Here is a 14,638-nt window from a genome sequence, read left to right on the forward strand (position 1 = left end):
CTAGGTGGTACACCACCCCTGACACTAGAAAGATGTGGCAGCCTGATGCACCCTCTAATTGTTGGAGATGTTCCAGGGAGAGGGGATCTTACTTGCACATATGGTGGCAATGTGACAAAATTCAACCATTCTGGAGTAAAGTGCTTAAAATTTCAACAAGACTTTGTCAGATTCCAAACCCCCCATCCTTGAAATTGATCTTTCTAAACTGGTCAAGCGATGTTGCACAATACAGACACAAAAAACTTCTTATGGATTTGTTAGCAGCAGCTAAAATGCTTATTCCCTTACATTGGCTATCACAGAACTGCCCTACCCTGGCAGAATGGTTGCACAAGGTTAACCAATTATATTACATAGAAGAAATAATAGCTAGCATGACCTTTAAGATAGGTAAATTCAGTTTGACCTTGGCGCCGTGGACACTCTTTAGAGAAACAGATGAATACTTAAAACTACTAAACTCTCAGTAAAATATATCACATTGCCCTAAGACCACGAAACTTGGAGCAACACTGGTTGACTATCCAGACAATAGGGCAAAATTCCCTGCTGACTGGACATTACCCCCTGACTGGAATTCCTACCCCATCCCACCCATAAATACTCCCGCTTCTCTAAACTCTACTTCTCTCTCTAACTTCTATCCTTTCTACTCAGTTAAAGGTTTTTACTTCGTTGCAACTGATGTGTACATTTTTCCAGTGATCTTCGTCAAAGATCTTGTCTTGGACTCACGAGTTTAAGTATTAAAACTTGGATGGATACTATCTGACCTGTTATACAGTAACATGTATCAAGTAGTAATATATGAGATGTTAATATATGTTCAGTAAGGTCAGACTGGAAACTTATGAAACTAATGATGCTTGACCATACTAGTCGCATGTAATGTTATTCCTTTTTGCTAAAACAATAAAAAGATGTTTAAAACATTAAAAGTGTTCTTAAGGGAATATATGATCACTACTGGCCAGTACCTGAACCTAAATCCCTAGTTCTTGAGTGACCAGGCCTGAACTTGCTGCCCTGGTCCATGTGTGGCCAGTTTCTGAAGCTGTACCTGAACCTTGAAATCACACCATGGTACCTGTTCCCTGAAACCACACCAGCGGTACCTGAACCCTGAAGCTGCTCCGCGGTACATGAACCCTAAAGCTGCATCAGCAGTACGTGAACCAAAACTACTTTGGTGGTAACCAAACCTGGAATAATTTCATCAGTACAAGAACCTGATGGAGCCTGTTCCAGGATTTGAATTTAGCGATATCTGTGACTCCGTGTCAGTATTCTTTCTGTGTGAGTATCCAGAACCTGTGTAGTCTGAACAAAGTCCTAATCCTGTCATTCAAAAGAAGAAAAAAAGCCAGCTCACCTGAAGGCATGTGTAGTGGATAGCCCGGACCACGTGTAGTCTTCATGCAATGACCAAGGAAAAGGAAAAAAAAAAGGTCCAGCTTTGCAAATTCAAGTCCAATTTATTGTTAAAAACAAGTCCAAGACAGAGCAAAAAATGGTATGTTTACATGAGTAACAAGTAGTAGATTACGCGTTTCGAACAATAGCTTGTTCTTTCTCAAAAAAAACCCTTTTTTTGAGAAAGAACAAGCTATTGTTCGAAGCGCGTAATCTACTACTTGTTACTCATGTGAACACACCATTTTTTGCTCTGTCTTGGACTTGTTTTTAACAATAAATTGGACTTGAATTTGCAAAGCTGGACCTCTTTTTCCTTTTCCCCAATTCTGTCATGCCAAGTACTCTGAGCCCTTGGAGTCATTAGCTGCAGTACCGGGGACTGCCTAGGAGTGGTACCTGGGGGCCACATGCAGTTCAAGTTTGTCAGGAACTCCAGTGAACACCAGATAGTCAGGTAGTGCCCCTTTCTAGGCAAGCCCAGCCATAGCTGTTTTGTGCACTCCATCAAAACTGAAAGCCGGCGGCTGCTGGGAGGAAATAAGTTCATTTTTCTCCTGGTAGCCACACTTTCAGTAAGAAAGCCAGGCAGCATTGTAATGTTTTTTATCTGCAGATTAAAAATGACATCTGCAATAGCATTTTTCAAAGTGACAGGTCCCCTTAAAAACACATTGCAACAGAAAAATGGAAGAAAATTTTTAGTGAAGATTTTTTAGAAAGTAGTGTAACTTTGCATTTAGGAAGCAAATGTACAATAAAAAAAAATTCCATGCAAAGGTGTTCATAATCTTTAAATTTGTACCTTCAAAATTGTAAAACGTGCAAAGAAATAACCATGTATCTAACTAAATACTGAAAATCACCCATGCTTGACCATCACTTAGACTAAGGCCTTTTTCACACTTCAGTTTTTTGCATCAGTTATAATCCGCCAAAAAGGCAGACAAGCGGATCCGTTCTCAACTGATGTGAACGGATGGCACAGGATCCGTTTTTAGACGGATCCTGAAAATGAGGAAATTTAAAGGAAACGCTGGCCGGGAGAGAGAGAGAGAGGGAGAGGGAGAGGGAGAGAGAGGGAGAGGGAGAGGGAGAGGGAGAGAGAGAGAGATTTTTTTCCGGCACCCAGACAGATTTTGGGGTTAATTCAGTGTCTGGAGGATCGGCCGGCAAAAAAAACGTTGCAAGCTCCATTTGGAAATCTTTGAGGATGTTGACGGACACTAAGATTGTGGCGGATCCTCTCAAAAACGGATGCAACGGACGGCAATCAGTCAGGATCCGCCAATAATGAAAGTCAATGGGGGAAAAAACGGATCCGCAAAGAAAAATGGCAGATCCGTTTTTTTTCCAAATCGGCGGATCTTGACTGATTGTCAAAAACGGAAGTGTGAAAGAGGCCTAAGTATTTTCCATCAGTATTTGTAAGCCAAAACCAGGAGAGGAGCAATCAGAGGAAAAGTATAATAGAAACCCATCACCACTTCTGTATTTATCACCCATTCCTGGTTTTAGCTTACAGATACTGATGAATAATACTGACCAAATACTGAACGTGTGAGTGTGGCCTTACATTGTATTAGTCCTAATTCTAATTGGGTTGGGAAAAGAAACCATAACAACAATATGATGCAAGTGCTTTTAATTCAAGGCAGGAAAATAAAGCAAAAGGTAAACACAAATTGCATGAATTATGGAAAAATATATTTAGCTTTTAATAGTATTTCCCATTCTGAATTCAGTAGCTTCTTCCTAATGAAGACCTTTTCTCCTTGCGGCTCGCCGAGCTCGGACAGGGCTCTGATATTCATTTGCATTCTCATGTCCACAGTCTGTACTTATGCAGTCACATTTCTCCACATCAATGTATCCATGATCCACGTCACTGCCATCAGGACACCGCAACGTGACATTCTTCTGGCTGGTCAACACCTCCTGACAGCAGGTACATCTGTGGGACATGGCTCTTGCGTCCGCCGAGTACCTACAGTATGTAAAAGGGATTCATGTTTTTAGTATTAGGATAACAATTATTTTTTATGACTGCAAAGTAAAATAGTAAAATGAGTACTATATGAGTGTGGTAGACATGAGTAAAATTTATGAAGGCATGCAATCACCACTAGGGTTTATTATGGGGCTATTCTATATCCTGTTTTATTATGGAGTTTAACCCCCCCCGCCCCAAGGATCAGTCCATTTATGGGTATAAACGCCAGAATTGTGTTACCCTTTTCTTTCCATTTAATAATTTTTGTTTTGTTTTCTCATCAATGCTTGAAATTGAGGACTTGTTGCTAGCTTTGTGTTTTATTCATCCTATTCATTTTTTTTCACTTTTGACACAAGTGATATGTATACATTTGTAGGGGAGCATCTTAGGAACACGGGGAGACCAACTATGAGTGATTTACAGATGATTGAAACAATTTCATGCAAATCAAATTTGAATCACATTTTTGTCATGGCTAGGACATGGTTAATGTCCTGTTCTCACAGGGTTAACTTTTGCCTGCCTCTCTTTGGATTTGGGAGGGGTATTTATACACTCCAGACTAGGATTTCCTGTCAGCTATACTGTTATTCTGGCTGTGTGTCTGACCCCCCTGGTGTGCGTGTATGCGGCATTGCTTGTTTGATTCCTGTGTATGACCCGGTCTGTCCCTGCACTCTGAACTCCATCTCTCGTTTTGGTACTATTGTCTTCTCCGGTTCTGACCTCCTGGCTTGGCTATTGTTACTCCGTTACATTTTGTCCCTATTGTACCGTCCATTGCCCTTTCTGGTTTTCTGATCTATTGCTACGTCCTGACTATTCGCTCTGTCTAACCCTTTGGTACTGTCCTGCTATCTCATGCTTTGACCTGGCTTGATCTGGTTTACGTCCCTGTCTATGCCCCTTGGTCACTTGTCCCGTAGTTACCTTTCTAGGAGTTTCCCTGCAGCTCCTAGCTCTGTGGAGCTTAGGTCACGCCCCCAGCAGTCACGTGCTTCAGGTCCTGATAGTTTGAAGCACGCATCGTCACCACTGCTGTCCTGCTCCACAGGTATCTTTGAGCACTGTTTTTGTACTCAGGACACGCGCACTGGCTCAGTGAGCAAGTGCAGTGCGGTGTTCCTGACAATTTTATTAAATTCACAGGACCTGGCAAATTTGAACAATTTGTAATTTGATTCGTGCTAAATCACCAAAAAGAGGCCCACCATCATTTTACACATTTTAGAAGATGCATCAACCACAAAAGGCTGACGAGACCTCAGGCATGACTGCACAGAATTCCCCGTAATGCCTGCAGGTACTATATAGCATGGTAAAACATAGTCAATGAGGAGGAACTCGTGGGGCTATGGGGCCCGGTAGTCTGGGTGGCCTGGTGCCATCGCTGGCATCGGCCCTCCCCCCTTCCCTGCCCAGCATCATACTTTCAACTCTATTGGCATCTTGGTCCTGGACAATGATGGGAGCCATCATCTGATGCTCGTTCTCCCATCATTCCCCCACTGCATCTGAGCTTTGTGACGTCTCAGCACAGATGGCACAATGATGTCTCACTACAGCGCACCTCTGTGCTGGGTAGTGCAGAGGGTCAAAAGACACACTGCAGAGACCAGAACAGCAGGGAAAGGGGAGAGGAGAGTATTTATTTTTTATGTATGGAGGACTATGTGATGCCCATAATACTGTATGGAGGACTTTGTGGTGCCCATAATACCATATGGAGGGCTATGTGGGGCCCATATTACTGTATGTAGGGCTATGTGGGGGTCAGTATTATGTATGGAGGGCTATGTTGGGTCATTATACTATTTGGAGAACTGTGTGGGGGCCGTTATATTATTTAGAGGGCTATATGGGGGCCATTATACTATTTGGTGGCTATGAGGGGACCATTATACTGTTTGGAGGTCTATTTGGGGGTCATTATACTCTTTGGAGGGCTATGTGTGGGCTATTATATTGTTTGGAGAGATATGTGGGGGCTATTATATTGTTTGGAGGGATATGGGCGGGCTGTGATATTGTTTGTAGGGGTATATGGGGGCAATTATACTGTATGCAAGCAATTATTCAGTGCAAAAGTTTATGTCGGGTCAACAATACTGTGTAGAGAGCTCTGTGGGGGTCACTATGATGTTTGGAGGGCTGGGTGAGTGGGGGCCATTGCACTGTTTGGGGTGCTAGTGGAGGCCATTATACAGTGTGGATGGTTGTATTGGGGCTATCATACAGATTGGAAAGGCGTGGGGTCCATTATACTGTATGGAGGCCCATTATAGTGTATGGAGGGCTGTGTGGCGATCACAGTTGGGGAATCATACTGTGTTGAGGTCACCATAGTTTGCTGGGGAAGGATTGATTGGGAAATTTACTTTGTAAGGGCTGCAAAGATATGAGATATGCTCTTCTTTGACCTCGCCAAATATTTAAGGTTTCTTTTGGTGGGGCCCAATAGAACTTCTGCTATGGGGCCCCATTATTTCTATGCATCCCCTGGACATAGCCTATATAAAAGCCTAGGAATGGAATGCAGCAGCCACTTTGGGTGATTTGAGATAATGGGAGGATGTCAGAGCTCACAGGTCAGCAAAAGACAAAGGAAGAAAAAAATGTAAATCATTGGACAAATAGTAATGTGTTCTATAACTGAAGCAGATGATAGAAGTAGTCTGCAAATAGAGAGATTTAATTGTTAAGGGGAGAGATAAGAAAGGTGACAGAAGGAGTTTCATACTCAGTGTGCTATGATGTAGCTGGCATCAGTCCTGCGGCATTTCAATTAAAATTACACATTTTTCTCTTCATTCTTAATGCACTAGAAAGCAGCAGCTAACCGCAGAAAAAAATATGAAATCAGTGTCCATGTGCTTGCTTGTCACAAGTGACTGTATTGAGTTTTCATTTCTTGTGCAATCTTTTTTGTGAAGGTGGAGACTAATTGTTTTTTTAAAAATACAAATGAAAATCCAGACATTTATCTGTGACTGTCTAAAGTGTGCATCTAGTAAACATTTTGTTTTTTTGCACACTTGGTTTATTAGTCAGATTTCATGCGCCAGAAGCACAAAAATGCCTTGTAGGATGTCACTGGTTAAATTTGCATCAAAATATTGGTGTATTTTTTTGCTTCAGTGTTGCAAAGTCAAGCTCCCTTGTTGGGCAAGACACATAAAGCGTCTAAAAACATACCGTAATTGTAGTGCAAATCATTAATGACAGGGGAAGGGGGAAGGGGGGGTTGTGGTGCAAAATTTCCCAGAATCTGGTGCATTTAAGTTGAATAATTATTTCATTATAACTTACATGGAATAGGTTCCACATGTTCCATCACAGAGAGACGTCTGAACCTTATTTTCTGATCGGCAGTTATTGACGAGCATATAGTCATAGTTTATTTTCAGTTGGCAGGAACACGTCTTTTCAATACCTGCACAGTAAGTTATATCCATTATTCTTACATTGGCAGAAAAACAAGACAAGTTCCGTATTTCTTTTATTTTTACTGTATAGAGAGAATAAATTCTAAAAAAAAATACAAAAAAAAACAGGAACAGTATAAATATTTTCTATACTTACATACTTTACAGCACCCATTGGGTAAAAATTGAATGGTTCCCTGAAAAAAGAAAAACATTTATAATTTGTTCAAAAAGACACTTTAAGAAAAAAAACTGAGAATGTCCCAGAAAAGATGGAAATAAATATAAATATAATATAGCTATATAACAGTGTAGTGGTCAACTTTTTATACAAGAAGGATATATTTTGGGTAGAAGTCATTGTACAAATGTTGACATCAGATGCCAGATAATTGGGAGATACTGATTAAGAAGGTGGATAAGAAATCATTTTGTAAATACAATTATTTACAACAGACATAATAGGTTTGTTAGACCTATTTTGTCGATGCAATTTTTTTGCCTCAGTATTCCAAAACGTAAAATTGCAGCATTTTTACAGCTTTTTTTTTTAGTAAAAAAACATGAGAAATACTTTGCATAAAAAAAGCTTTATGGCTTAACATAAGTGTGGGGAGGAGGACTCCCAGACAGTGACCGGGCAGGTACCCAGGGGACCGCCAACAGGGTTCCTGAGGGAACGATACTGGGAGGAAATTAAAGGGAGAGACTTGACTGAAGTTGTCAGGGAAACAGGGGGTGGGACAAGGATAAAAGGAGCAGGGGGCGCGCTGAAGTGACATTTGGGAGAGAGTGTGACAGGAGGCAGGAAGCCGGGTGACTTAGAGGGACACAGACAGGAGCCTGTGAGGAGGATACTGCGCACTGACCAACAAGGGAGACGTGAGAGACTTTTACCGGAGGCCACTTCCCACCCCCGTTCGCAGAGAGACATGCCCGCCACCCCCCGCCTTTGAGAGACAGATCCCTTACCTCAGGTCGTGGCTGTGACTACACGTAAACCGGCCACAGAGGCCTGGACACTGCCCCCCAGCCTTCTCCCACCACGGCAACCCTGTCATCACCGGCCTCAGGGGACACCACCTCATCCTAGGCGACATTAGAGGCCCATTTCCCGGCTGTGGAGGGACCCTTATCAGAGGACAGCCACTGGTCATTTGGGGAACTGCGTCATTACCGCGCCCCACCGACATCGTCTCTTCAGGGCCTGTTACGCCCCACCGTCATCGTTTCTTCAGGGCCTGTTGCGCCCCACCAGCATTGTTTCTTCAGGGCCTGTTGCGCCCCACCGACATTGTTTCTTCAGGGCCTGCTGCACCCCACCGGCATCGTTCCTTCAGGGCCTGTTGCGCCCCACCATCATCGTTTCTACAGGGCCTGTTGCGCCCCATCGGCATCGTTTCTTCAGGGCCTGTTGCGCCCCACCGCCATCGTTTCTTCAGGGCCTGTTGCGCCCCACCGGCATCGTTTCTTCAAGGTCTGTCGAGCCCAAATCTTCCCGGAATATCGAGGAGTCAAGACAGCCGCATCAACGATCTCTAAGCGGCCGCATCTGCGATCCCGAGTGACGCAAGGAAGGATAAGTGGACTATAGCTATAAGTACTATAGTTTGGCCAGAATGCAGCTTTCTACACCCGGACTAGCCGGGCTACTCCCAGTTTCCTTAGAAAAGTATTGTTTGTTTTATTGAGTCCCTGCGAGGACAGATTTTTGTTTACCCCTTTCTGCCTGTTCAGCATAGCCCTAGGGGCTCCAATTTATAAAAGTTGATTATACAAGTTATACCCTGTCTCGTGTCTCGTCACTGCATCCTGAGAATCTGCTGGTCACTACATAATCTCCCAGTCTTTGAACGTGGGATGATTTGGGAGAGCGCACTGGTGTTAACTTGCGTTAAAAATATCATATAAAGAAAAATTAGGAAGCCATAATACCATAAAAAGCAAAAAATTTTTATTGGAAATCATTAAAAATGGAGAATTAATACATAGATTTAGTTAAAATGGGGACAAACAATGCAAATAAACGTTCACTAGACTATACAAAAAAGGCCTGATAGAGCATGTAAAAATTGGGCGTATACTCCTGCAAAAAAAGGTACATATTTATCCCATTATCAAGTAAATGGTTGGTCCATATGTAAAGTGCCAAATGCATATAGAGCTGGAAAAAGACGGCTTCAATGAGACCAAATTGAAGAGAAATATTCTATATATAGTAGAGTTGAGCGATACCGTCCGATACTTCAAAGTATCGTATCGGATGGTATCGGCCGATCTTTAAAAAAAGTATCGGTATCGCCGATTCCGATACCGGAAGTCCCATTCAAGTCTATGGGACTTCCGGTATCGGAATAAGAAAAACCCTTTCCTGCCCTTGTACAGCCTCTCTGGGGTCTGTACGGGCCTTTCGGGGGGCTGTGCCGGCCTGCCAGGGGGTCTGTGCAGGCTCCGGTGGTCTGTGCCGGCCTGCCGGTGGTCTGTGCAGGCTCCGGGGGGCTGTGCCGGCCTGCCGGGGGGCTGTGCCGGCCTGCCGGGGGGCTGTGCAGGCTCCGGGGGGCTGTGCCGGCCTGCCGGGGGGCTGTGCCGGCCTGCCGGTGGTCTGTGCAGGCTCCGGGGGTCTGTGCAGGCATCGTCCGATGGGACTACAAGTCCCATCGGGCGATGCCTGCTACCATGACAGTGATTGACACATTAGCCAATGATGGGACAGTAGTAGTCCCATCATCCGGCTAATGTGTTAAATGTAAAAAAAAAAAAAAAAAAATACATGCTACATACATACAACATGCATACTACATACATGCTACATTCATACTACATACTACATACATTCTACATTCATACTACATAAATACTACATGCAACATACATACTACATATATACTACATGCATGCTACATACATACTGCATGCTACATACATACCACATATATACTACATACATACTACATGCATGCTACATGCATGCTACATGCTACATACATAACACATATATACTACATGCATGCTACATACATACTACATGCTACATACTACATATATACTACATGCATGCTACATACTACATGCTACATACATACTACATATATACTACATGCATGCTACATACATACTGCATGCTACATGCATGCTACATACATACTACATACATACTACATGCTACATACATACTACATATATACTACATACATACTACATACATACTACATGCATGCTACATGCATGCTACATACATACCACATACATAACACATATATACTACATGTATGCTACATACATACTACATGCTACATACATACCATATACATACTACATGCATGCTACATACATACTACATGCATGCTACATACATACTACATGCTACATACATACTACATATATACTACATGCATGCTACATACATACTACATGCTACATACATACTACATATATACTACATGCATGCTACATACTACATGCTACATACATACTACATATATACTACATGCATGCTACATACATACTACATGCATGCTACATACATACTACATGCTACATACATACCACATACATACTACATATATACTACATGCATGCTACATACATACTGCATGCTACATGCATGCTACATACATACTACATACATACTACATGCTACATACATACCACATATATACTACATACATACAATACATTCATACAATACATACATAGACATACAGTACATATAACATAGAGTAACATACTTACCAATACTTGTCACATTGTTCCCCGAAGCCATTGTCTTTTCCGGAATAAATATTAACATAACAAACCACAAAAATACTCACCCACGATCCGAAGCAGTCCACGAGTGTGTCCCACGACGATCTTGGGTAGAGAACTGCAGCATCAGATGATGCTGCCGTTCTCTACGGGCTGCAGGAATCCAATGACGGAAGGTAGGTATCCTTCCGCACTGTATTCCTCCGCCACTTAAAAAAAAAAAAAGTCCCTAGTCTCACTTTATGCCATTGCTGTGTGGGAAATTCCCACGCAGCAATGGCATAAAGTGAGACTAGGGACTTTTTTTTTTTTAAGTGGCGGAGGAATACAGTGCGGAAGGATACCTACCTTCCGTCATTGGATTCCTGCAGCCCGTAGAGAACGGCAGCATCATCTGATGCTGCAGTTCTCTACCCAAGATCGTCGTGGGACACACTCGTGGACTGCTTCGGATCGTGGGTGAGTATTTTTGTGGTTTGTTATGTTAATATTTATTCCGGAAAAGACAATGGCTTCGGGGAACAATGTGACAAGTATTGGTAAGTATGTTACTCTATGTTATATGTACTGTATGTCTATGTATGTATTGTATGAATGTATTGTATGTATGTAGTATATATGTGGTATGTATGTAGCATGTAGTATGTATGTAGTATGTATGTAGCATGCATGTAGCATGTAGTATGTATGTAGCATGCATGTAGTATATATGTAGCATGTATGTAGTATGTATGTGGTATGTATGTAGCATGTAGTATGTATGTAGCATGCATGTAGTATATATGTAGTATGTATGTAGCATGTAGTATGTATGTAGTATGTATGTAGTATGTATGTGGTATGTATGTAGCATGTAGTATGTATGTAGCATGCATGTAGTATATATGTAGTATGTATGTAGCATGTAGTATGTATGTAGTATGTATGTAGTATGTATGTGGTATGTATGTAGCATGTAGTATGTATGTAGCATGCATGTAGTATATATGTAGTATGTAGTATGTATGTAGTATGTATGTGGTATGTATGTAGCATGTAGTATGTATGTAGTATGTATGTAGCATGCATGTAGTATATATGTAGTATGTATGTAGCATGTAGTATGTATGTAGCATGCATGTAGTATATATGTAGTATGTATGTAGCATGCATGTAGTATGTATGTAGTATGTATGTAGTATGTATGTAGCATGCAGTATGTATGTAGCATGTATGTAGTATATATGTAGTATGTATGTAGCATGCATGTAGTATGTATGTAGTATGTATGTAGTATGTATGTAGCATGCAGTATGTATGTAGCATGTATGTAGTATATATGTAGTATGTATGTAGCATGCATGTAGTATGTATGTAGCATGTAGTATGTATGTAGCATGCATGTAGTATGTATGTAGCATGTATGTAGTATGTATGTAGTATATATGTAGTATGTATGTAGCATGTAGTATGTATGTAGCATGTAGTATGTATGTAGCATGCATGTAGTATGTATGTAGCATGTAGTATGTATGTAGCATGCATGTAGTATGTATGTAGCATGTATGTAGTATGTATGTAGCATGTATGTAGTATGTATGTAGCATGTATGTAGTATGTGTGTAGTATATATGTAGTATGTATGTAGCATGCATGTAGTATGTATGTAGTATTTTTTTTTTTTTTTTTTTAACATTTAACACATTAGCCGGATGATGGGACTACTACTGTCCCATCATTGGCTAATGTGTCAATCACTGTCATGGTAGCAGGCATCGCCCGATGGGACTTGTAGTCCCATCGGACGATGCTTGCACAGACCCCCGGACATCAGCACAGCCCCCCGGCAGGCCGGCACAGCCCCCCGGCAGGCCGGTACAGACCCCCACAGGGTGCACAGACCACCGGCAGGCCGGCACAGCCCCCCGGCAGGCCGGTACAGACCCCGGGCAGTCCACACAGCCCCCCGGCAGGCCGGCACAGCCCCCCGGCAGGCCGGCAGAGACCCCCGGAAGGCCCGAAATGACGGCGCATCATGATGCGCACACACCGCGCATCATGATGACGTCAGGCCGTCAATCAACTGAACTTCCGATTCCGATGCCGAATTCCGATATTGAAAAAATATCGGAAGTCGGTATCGGAATTCCGATACAGCAAGTATCGGCCGATACCCGATACTTGCGGTATCGGAATGCTCAACACTAATATATAGCATAAAATGCAGGACAATTGCGGGATATAATCACCCATATATAACTCACATTCAGGAGAGACAGCTATTTAATATAGTAGACCTAATATCCTCAAAGGTAAATTACCCAAAGTGCAAATAATATACGCCACTAAAATAAGTATGCAATAGGAATATCACGAAGAACGGTTGGTATATAATTATGATAGCTGAATGAAATATTATGTACCTCTAAAAAGTCCTCTTTCTTTCTGAAGAGGCAATTTGCATATTATTTTCCCAGAGGAGCATTGCACGGCGAATAAGTCTCCTTACCTTGACAAGCCACAGCTGGCATGTCACTCTCCGCAAGGAGAAACCTTACTTCTTAGACCCTAGTCCAGAGCCTCTCACCTTGCCAAATCAGATCTCATACTTTGCACTGACGAGAGCCAACAGCTCGAAACACCGTGTCTGCAAATTGAGATTCTGATTTGGCTTGTATCCTAAGTCATACTACAAGACTCGTTAAAGGGTTGATTGTGACTTGTAGGATCGCTACTACCAATAGGTGGCGCTGTAGAGTAAAAGTCCTCTTTCTTTCTGAAGAGGCAATTTGCATATGTACCTCTAGTGAGTCGTGGCACCCCGACGCATGTTTCGCTTTATGCTTCTTCCAAGGGAGCGTGCATGTTTAGTTGCATGTTTATGTGGGTCTTTTATAGGGTCTATATGTCATTGGTGACAGCGGCATGACGGCGGCGCTTCCGTGCGCGTGACCCATCCGACGTCAGTTCGGGTCAGCATCATGTGACGTTTAGCTCATTCTCCAGCCCGACGCGTCAGGGCGGGGGATGGTCTGAAGCGCCAACAGAGATGCATTGCCGTGGCGACGACTAGAACATGAAGTGGGCGAAAGCGCTCACCGCTGCAGCTAACAAGTGTAAGATTACCGTAGTAATGTAACTACATATAAGAACAGTGAACTTTGAAGTTCACCTAAGAGACTGCAAATGTGGTGTCAAAAATGTGAACCTATCAATATAAAGTATATATATGGGTGATTAATAAATAAAATGCAATTTTACAGATGCCCATACTTGAATATATATATAACGTGAAAGTGTGGTACAGATGTAAAAAGATAAAATACATTCATGTACACTATTACTAAGACATGAGCAAAATATTAAGGTGCGAGTGCTAGACAGATATATATAAAAAAAGATGCATTCCAAGGCACATATGCATATATATATATCTGAGATACGGTACACCAAAGTGCAAATACTACGCAAAAATATTACAAGATGTATACATATATACATATTGATATTAAAATGTGAATAGTGCATTAAAGTGCAAATACTATATCAATATTCCACCAATATTACTAATGAAAAATAAAATATTAATAAATTAATAAAAAATAAATAAAAATAAAAGTAAAACGTGAAGAGAATATATAAATATATATATATATATATTGGTATAGAGATTTGTATATCTTGATCACAAAACCATATTGCAGTAAATATATCTCTCTTATCAAAGTTCAATTCTTCCATTTTGCAGGTGGAAATCCGTGAAAATGGCTGCAACTCCACAAAAAAGACCCCAGGCAGACCGCCTCATCTTCAACAACAAACGCAAAGATGTAAGTATAAAGACTGAAAAGTAAAAAAATGTCATTAAAAACATATATACAAAAAGGAGCAAATTTCGCAAGAAAGGGGCAAAGCTCAGTACTTCATTGAGTCCCAGTGGCTGAACTGATTGAATTCTATAAATCCACCGGGACTCAAGTTGCGCAAAGGTTTTCCTCCAGTTACCTCCCCGCAAGTCTATATGCACCCTATCAATACCCATGACTTTAAGAGCCGTAGCGTCACAAATGTCACG

The 14,638-nt window shown here is 41.8% G+C and overlaps 1 protein-coding gene across 1 annotated transcript in view; it reads right to left on the bottom strand.

Moving 5' to 3' along the window:
* Positions 1–3,046: 3,046 nt before the first annotated feature.
* Positions 3,047–14,638, bottom strand: part of LOC141058204 (intestinal mucin-like protein) — a 219,251-nt gene continuing 207,659 nt past the window's right edge. Inside the window, exons 18-20 of the mRNA XM_073554351.1 lie at positions 6,995–7,034; positions 6,722–6,845; positions 3,047–3,403 (exon numbers count right to left, since the gene is read on the bottom strand). Coding sequence (XP_073410452.1) covers positions 3,172–3,403; positions 6,722–6,845; positions 6,995–7,034 — 396 coding nt within the window. The 3' untranslated portion in view covers positions 3,047–3,171. The remainder of the gene's footprint in view (positions 3,404–6,721; positions 6,846–6,994; positions 7,035–14,638) is intronic.

The sequence above is a fragment of the Dendrobates tinctorius genome, unplaced genomic scaffold (assembly GCF_039654945.1).
Source record: "Dendrobates tinctorius isolate UK_male_01 unplaced genomic scaffold, ASM3965494v1 ptg000211l, whole genome shotgun sequence".
Classification (NCBI taxonomy): domain Eukaryota; kingdom Metazoa; phylum Chordata; class Amphibia; order Anura; family Dendrobatidae; genus Dendrobates; species Dendrobates tinctorius.